The following is a 7927-nucleotide window of genomic DNA, read 5'->3' as shown; positions in this document are numbered from 1 at the left end:
TTGAAACGTCGTGATCGTCACCGTACTACGAATATGAATACTACATAACAAAAACTAGAGAAAGAAGTATAGACACATTTTCTGCAGATGACATTTTTTATTTTATTTTTTTTACGTTACAGCAAAACACGGCGTGAGTCACAAAGCAGCTATGAGGCACTCAGTTGTGGTGCTTTTCCGCAGGCTTCGAGTGATGAGCGTTTACGTGCTTCAGGTGATGGCCAGCTTGATGGTGAAGAGGTTGGTGGTGATTGTGGTGATGCCCCCCAAAGTTCGCTCGTACTTCCTCTGGAACAGGCCCTGTAATAGTTTAAGCAAAAAAAAAAAACAGATGGACATGCGCAAGGAAACAGTCATTACGAGTGATGAGCTAATTTGCCTATAGCGCACTGTCCGTTGATAAAATGTATTTCAATACGACGTAGCGAAGAACAAAGTTATTGCTTCAGGTACGCAAGGCATCCAGCAACACATCGCAGGATTAGAAAAAATTGCTGACGACAATACATGGGTGCAATTATTCCAAATAAACTGTCCTGGATGCCTGCCCTATACAATGTAACTAATACATAAGTTCATTGAAGTATCGGAGCAACATCTTTCTATCCGCTTCTCGTTTCTGTCGCGCCTGCTTTCACTGCTGCCATCCAAATTTAGACTAATCATACTCTACAAAGTCATTAACCTACATAAAGAAAGAGGTCTCATAATAACTGGATCGACATGGCTCGTCATGTCCCTCGGAATGTGTTTCAAAAAAAGCAGCGATGCTTATGTATATGTCATAACAAATACCGTGAAGAGGCCATTTTGCTCTTTTCCTTAATTGACCATCTCCTCACAAGTTGTCAAATACGCGGTTTTAATAACTATTTTTTTCCTCCACCTTCTGCAGTTGTTGATTACAGACAGCTTTCTAGCTATGCTTTTCTTTGCTTCGACTTCAGAACTGAGAAAAAGCTTTATACATTTTTTTCCTTATTAGCCACGACGAACCATTTAGCATGATCGGACCTTCCACGCACATTATAGACAAAACGTTGCTTCTGTGTTCTCTTTAGCACCATTAATCTATTTTTCCAACCGAGCGCTGTGCACTGCTAACCTTCGATCCCGCCTTTAGTTTATTATTTCTCTTTCCCTGCTTAAATTTGCATTGAGTAAGAGCGTTCTCTCGCCTGTCTCAGTTCCGAAAGCAATCTTTTTTGTGTGTGTCCGGGTGCCTATGAAAACGGTTACAATGAAGCTGCTTTGCCACCGTCCCAGCATGTGCACTAACCGTGGATTCCCCGGGCATGCTCGGCGCGGTTGATGAGTTCCTGCAGCTCGAGGCTTCGATGCTGCAGTCGCAGCAGGCTGTCCCGGAAGTCGTCAAAGTCGGCCAGCATCCGGTGCAGTGTGTGCTCCGAGCAGAAGGACGAGAACACCTCGGTCAGTTGCTCACGGCCTGCGCACAGGGACGAGGATATGAGCCGAGCAAGAGGAAACGGCCCATCACCATCGCTGGCGTCGTTGCGAAAGCGGTAGCAGTGAGAGCACGTCTACGCACGGCCTCGAGTCGTACAGTTCACGGAGTAGGGGACGCCGGCAGCTTGTAGAGCGGAAAAGTAAAAAACCAACATGAGAAGTGGCATCGTCAGGGCACCTATTAAGTGAACGCGCTTTGCGACTACCGCACTTCTTACTTCCTGTTGTGTTAGACTGTTAGATTTCACCTGGGACAGTGCACAATGCCAATCACGGCCTCTCTTAGTGTCGGAAAAGTATTGGTAATCTCGACGAAGTGATTTTTCTTAAAGCTTTATGTGTCTCTTTACTGAGGCTTCAAGTGGATGCGGAGGACATGGGGTTTGGCATGCACGCGCTAAAAGAAGAAGAAAAAAATGAGGAGACACTTAAGCGTCACCTATAAGGGTATGACGTGACGGATGTAATGGCTTCCGTCTGAGGTTCCCCTTATGTATACTCATTCGCATGCGTCAACTGTGCAACTGGCTCAATCACTAATACCTTAATTTGGGACTCTATTATCTCACAAATGCGTATTAGCATACAGTCGTAGGCTGCCAATTGTTTGAAAGACCACCCGAAATAGATACGCATAAAGTCCCGCTTTAACCAAGCCGTGCGAACGTGCCCGCGTGGCCTAGGAGTTGCGTGTCTTACTGATATTTCAAGGACCCTGGGAGGTACGACTCCTACCTCACCTATCAATATCAAAGAAAAATCCTGAGTTGGAAGCTGCTGCCTTGCCATGTGGAATCATGAGGTAGCACAACTCGCTGACCAATCAGCATCCGGCCATCACACCCGCCAGGGACCACTTGTCAGAGCGCTGCGGGTGATTTTTCGCTCACAACGCTGACAACGTTAGACTGCCTGCCTGCACTGCGAAGCCTTTAACGCTATCCAGTTAAAAAATAACGGGTTTTGTTCACATTGATAATATTGATTAAAAAAAAGTAGGAGGAATGAACAATACCAGTGGTCAACGATGCCAAATGGCGGAGACGTTACACATTTTAGATAATTCAGATTTCTGAAGAGTCCGCACAGCTGCACTGGATTCCTTAACGAAAAGGAATGGTAAAACAGGGATGTTAGTAATCTATATGGTATTCGGGCGCAGAGGAGTGTAGCGAAAAAGAAACGAAATAAGAGATCCTCTTTCCGAGTGTCAATGTCGCAGCCTCGTAGTTCTTTGTTGCCGACCAAAGTTGTTAGGACATGATAATGAGGCAGAAAATATGAGCTCACGTGTATGAGGGGCGCAGAGACACCGCTGGCACTTGCTGGCTTCGGTGTAGTACGGCTGGCACCCGGCGCCGCACACGAGTTCGGGACAGACGTCTGGGCACTCGCACACCAGGCAGCCGTGCTCAGCCTGGCGGAACTTGCAGTACGGCTCGCACACAGGAACCACGCACTGAACGGCCGCATGCGGTGCTGCAGGTACATGATGTAAAAGCGGTATTTCTTTGTACATAATGCGAAGCAGGATTTTGATTCGAATAATTATACAGTGCATCCTGATGATTGGGAGGGAATGCTAGATAACTGAATTGTTGCCGGCTTGAAGTTAGCCCGGGCTAATAAAAAAAAAAAAAAACAGCTTGTATCTAGTTAAGGAAAGGGCTTCATCTAGTCGATCATGCGTGTAAGTTTGCGTGGAAATAGGCTACGTGCTACATTGCGGCCCACAGGTGTGCGCATGTGAATGAGTAAAAAATGTATTCAGTAGGCACGATTAGGAACCCCGTAGACTGCCTTCTACGCCGACGTTTTCTTCGGCATATTTAGCCTCTATGCTGTTCAGCTTGATAGCACAATAGTAGTTTCTGGATGGTGTCGAACAAGCTTCCATGTTCCTTCAAAAGTTCTGAAGCCACTTCGTGAGTTACACAAGAATGGTCACTGATCTTTGATGTAACCTTCTCGTCCCTCTCGCACTGCACTGATATCTTTGGACAAGGAAAAAAAAAGAAAAAAAAAAAGAAACGCTGTGCATGACAGAATGCGATCGACAGTGTTTATCGCAAGCATCATCACATTAACTGTACTGGACTATCATCATCAGCAGGAGTAGCCTAACTATACGTCCTCATGGGCGTGCGCGAACGGAGCCGACGAGGTGGAGAATCGGAGGAGACTTTGCCAAACGGCACCGATACATTTATCTTAACGAAAGTCAAGGGCGAAAGGTTAATTAATTCTCGGCACGCTCACGGTGCTGTCTTGGCTCCGCGCCGTCAACATGAGTCGCCGTGTGGTTTCCGGGCTTGTGCTCGTGCTTATGTTCATTCTTGTGCGCCTCCTTGTGGTTAACCTTGTTTTCCCTCCTACCGCGAGGCGCCCGCCTCTCGTGGCTCTCTTGGCTGTCTGTGTGAAAAACAAAAAAAGAAAAAGAGAAAGCAGGGACGTTGCTTTAGAAACAGGATCGGCCGTCGATGATGAATATGCAGATTTCAGTTCTCGATTTCTGCCAGCCCGACTCTCCGTGTCCCGTCTCGTGTCCTTCACAGTAGATGTTTTAAACAATAATTAAATTTTCATCTTACAATCGTATGTTCGGCTTTTATGACAATACCCTTCTACTACATTTATCCCCCCCCCCCCCCCCCCTTTCCTATGAATTCCTGCGGGCATGATGAACCGCCAAACGAGCTGTGGAAACATACATGGTAGAGCAAACCGGATCGACTGAACCTATACACAAAAAGGATATATCGTGAAAACTACCCCGTAAACATAAACTGCAAAAATTATTAAATGAAGTGCAGAGCAGCAGAAGATGACGACCAATACGAGCAAGTCTTTATCGTCACTTGGGCAACAGCTTGTATATGAGCCACACACTGACAAGACAGACTGTTAACAGGCTGCCAATGTAGAGCTTCACGCCGAGGATAGCTGGAATCGAAGATTTTTTCCTCTGACATTTTAGTCGTCACAAGCTTGCTCATAAAGACAGTTTTAGAATGCGGTAATTACAATTCTTTATATTTTGGTCACCTTAAGCTCTAATAATTTAAAACAACGGACAAGTGTTATGAAAGGCAGGTTATTCGCCGTCAAAACCTCAGCGCAAACCTTTCAGCGAAACTCAGAGTTTTGATAAAACCACGACAGTCCCAATATTAGTTAGCCATGAATGACGCCCCGATAACCGCGAATACGTTCGCCACACCTGCCCGGACTTCCCGTCCTCAAAGAAAGCGTGGAAGCATTCCCCAGATACCATCGGTACACATATGTTCGGGGGCAAAGAAATGAGATAACATTACATTTAAGGCGCCAGAAAAAGCACTTATTGCGAACATTTCTTGAGAGCTGAAGTAAGATAGCTTCAAATGGCTTCGAAATATGTACAAAACACTCTGAATAAGGACCGAATATACATATATCTGTGTTTCAGCTGGTGCTAAGCTTTCGATCCAGCGGTGAATAGCCTGCTTAGCAGGTTTTTTGCTAGCCAATCAGACAAAAGAAACAGCTAGATACTGAACGCCATGCTTCCGTACAAAGAAATCAACATCGCGTTCATTTGTGATGAGAAGTAAGATAGTTCCTTACTGGACTCATTGCTCTCCTCGGAGCTCTCTTTCTTTGCTGTGGTGTTCCTCTTGCCGACGTGGGATTTTGAGGCCTTCGTTTTGTTCCCTTTCTTCTTGTGCCCAGCCTCTGCCGAAAGAAACAAGAAAAGCATTTCTGAGTTGTAAACGGTGCAGTCCAAGAGATAAGATGTGCCACCTAACGAAAAATAGGGTAATTTGGAAAACGGGTGAGAAAACAATTATCAGGACCGAACACCGTTGCTTCTACTATGCGATTCTCAGCTAGCATTCTGATTTTTAACGTGTACGACAGCACTTAGAATCCCACATTCTACAATCACTCGTATTCTTTTTTATGTGTGCTCACCACACAAGCAATTGGCCATTTATACTCGAGAGTGTGCTGCCTTTTACGTTGAATTTCGTGACGCTTCTAAGCAAAAAATGCTTCTTAAGCAGGTAAAACTGCTTATTATCTCGTATTTTTTTCTTTCAAACATGAAAGTAATTACGGTTCCTCCCCTCCTGCACCAGATGCATTTCTTAACCTTTTTACTCTGAATTGTGAAGTGTTTTAGGGATAAAAATCTCCATTTAATATGTTTTTAGACGAGCCGGAAGGTTAGTCAACAGTACTATTTACAGATGGGAAATACGCTTTATTTAACCGCCACCGTCATCGCAGTCATCGACATCCTACTCGAGACTACAGCAGGGAAAGCTTATCGTGTCAGTTGGAGGTGTAGCGCCCATCCAGACCTCAACAGATATGGCAGCGTAGTGTGTGTGTATGTGTGCGTGCGCGTATGCGTGTGCGCTTACGTGTGTGTGGCCAAAAACTTTATTGCAGGGAGGTAGCTTGAGGTAGCCGGGGCAACCTCTCACAATCACTAGGTGGGCTCCTCATTACAAGAGCCCATTGGCGACCACCGCGGCTCGGGCTCGGTGGACCAGGGCCTTCTGCCTCGCCAGGTCGGAGCAGCCGAGCAAGGCTACCTCCCAGCCCTCCCGGGTGGGGCTGGGTTTGGGGGCGAGGTTCGGGGTTTATTGGCATGCCCATACCATGTGGAAGATGTCCGAACACTTCTCCGCACAGTGTGGGTATTTTTCTGTCGGGATCTAACCCGGAAACTTCTGCACAGTAGTCGAGCGTCTAACCCGACTACTGTGCTGCCGCGCGCTTCAAACTTCAGCACTTTGCTAGCATTGATGGTGACAAGACACCACGCTTCAATAAAAAGATACGAATTTGTAGTGAACTTACGAAAAGCGCAAAACAGCGATTATCCTCAGAGCTCTGGTTTCATTCTTCCTTCCAGTGATCCTGTTGATAAGCAATCGAAGCCCGGAAGTTGCATTCCCGGCGGGAAGACGATAAATCTGAGACCGAAGCTGATGACACGGCAACGTCAGCGATTGTAAAACACACAGGAGGAGAATTATTCCACGTGCGCCCACTTCCGCCGCTGCGTGCTGCCGAAATGGGGTAAAATGCATCATCGTCGTCATGTAGCATCGGAAGTGCCATCAGTCGCCCAAGAAAAACTGCTGACCTGCTTGATAGGCGAATGAAGCTTGACGCCTAAAGCTTAAAAAATCAACAAGAGCGCCATGGAACACCGCATGCATAAGTGACCGTGAAACACACTCACAAAAAAAAGAAGAAACAAAAGCGTACTGCTAACTGTATATTGGCATGCGTATCGCTTCGCAGCTACCGTCTTTCGATAAATACTTGCTGTCATGACCTTTTTAACGTGTCAGATAGAATACGCCTCCTATCAACGAACGTTTCTGTGGTTTTCTGCGACTGCCATTTCCGCCATTGCTGCCTATAGGGGCCGCGTGAGCATATTTCTTCGTCGTTATCGCTCGTGTGCATACTGCCCGAGCAGTCGAACAGCAGCATTTGAGAAGCGTCTTTACCAATCCTGCGTCTCTTCTAAGTCCAACCGATCTACCCAGCGCCGCTGCTTTATGTGAGCTGACGGTGAGGAACGAGGCACCACTCAAGCCACGTCGCTTTCCTTGCTTCTTTCCGCAGCGAATACAGTAGCGCCTAGACATGACCGTATCTGAAGCGCGGACCGTGCGACCAGCGTCACTGAAATACAACGTCCAGTGGGGATTCAAGAGCAACCATAGTTCTGTCATGAATGTGTCGGACGTGTTGGCCATGCACAGCAAGAAGTGGCTGATTATCAGGAATATGCACCTAGCTCAAGAACTGGCTGCGTCTCAGAACAAGATAGCCGTACTGAAGAAGGCCAGCAAGCGCCAGCAGAAGATTAAGGTTGTCCTGCCTCAAGTCAAAACCTGGTTGGAAGCGGGTATGCAGTCCATCTCCAATGCGCGCGATAACTACGCGCGAGCCATGAGCCTTTTGCAGGATATAATGACCCCTGAACGAGACCTCACCTTTACCAGTTCCGGCGACACTGATGAGCTGAACACTCAACAAGACCAGAAGCCGCCATTACATCCGCAAGGTAGGCTGTGCCAGAAGTACGGTAATCCTACCGTAATCCACGACGAAAACGAGAGCGTCGCAAAGTCACCATGTCCTTCTCCGAAAATGACCGCACTGGATCAAGAAGTCGGCCAGTCTCCAGCGTTCACCCCACTGACAAACATACTATACGACGAAGAGAGTTCTGACCACCACCCTCTTGAGCCTCTCACGACTTCTGCAATAGAACTAACGCTCGTAGCAGCTGCGACGTTAGCGCTGGACGAAGGCACTGCTATCCTCGAGAAACAGTCGATCATACTTGAACCTTCTGCAAACAAGAGCGAGTTAAACGAACACACGATTCACTCAGTTTCCAGCGCTCGGAATGAAGAAGCTGGTGACATCCATCCCGCTGAAGGTT

At 47.0% G+C, this 7927-nt stretch overlaps 2 protein-coding genes across 3 annotated transcripts in view; one reads left to right on the top strand and one right to left on the bottom strand.

Annotated features, from left to right (window-relative positions):
* Window positions 1-85: 85 nt before the first annotated feature.
* Window positions 86-7927, bottom strand: part of LOC146207380 (uncharacterized) — a 24184-nt gene continuing 16342 nt past the window's right edge. For both annotated transcript variants that reach the window (XM_084587025.1, XM_084587029.1), the window contains 5 exons: window positions 5074-5181; window positions 3727-3879; window positions 2758-2946; window positions 1280-1447; window positions 86-300 (listed from right to left, as the gene is read on the bottom strand). In XM_084587025.1, the coding sequence (XP_084443151.1) occupies window positions 161-300; window positions 1280-1447; window positions 2758-2946; window positions 3727-3879; window positions 5074-5181 (758 nt within the window). In that variant the 3' untranslated portion in view covers window positions 86-160. The remainder of the gene's footprint in view (window positions 301-1279; window positions 1448-2757; window positions 2947-3726; window positions 3880-5073; window positions 5182-7927) is intronic.
* Window positions 6715-7927, top strand: part of LOC146207381 (uncharacterized) — a 2645-nt gene continuing 1432 nt past the window's right edge. The window contains exon 1 of the mRNA XM_084587016.1: window positions 6715-7927. This exon is cut by the window's right edge and continues 1432 nt beyond it. Within this exon, the coding sequence (XP_084443142.1) occupies window positions 7120-7927 (808 nt within the window). The 5' untranslated portion in view covers window positions 6715-7119.

This window comes from Amblyomma maculatum, chromosome 1 (assembly GCF_055883805.1).
Source record: "Amblyomma maculatum isolate TAMU_Amacu chromosome 1, ASM5588380v1, whole genome shotgun sequence".
Taxonomy (NCBI): Eukaryota; Metazoa; Arthropoda; class Arachnida; order Ixodida; family Ixodidae; genus Amblyomma; species Amblyomma maculatum.
Note: the sequence above shows the minus strand (reverse complement) of the source record. Positions and strands in the feature narration are given on the sequence as shown.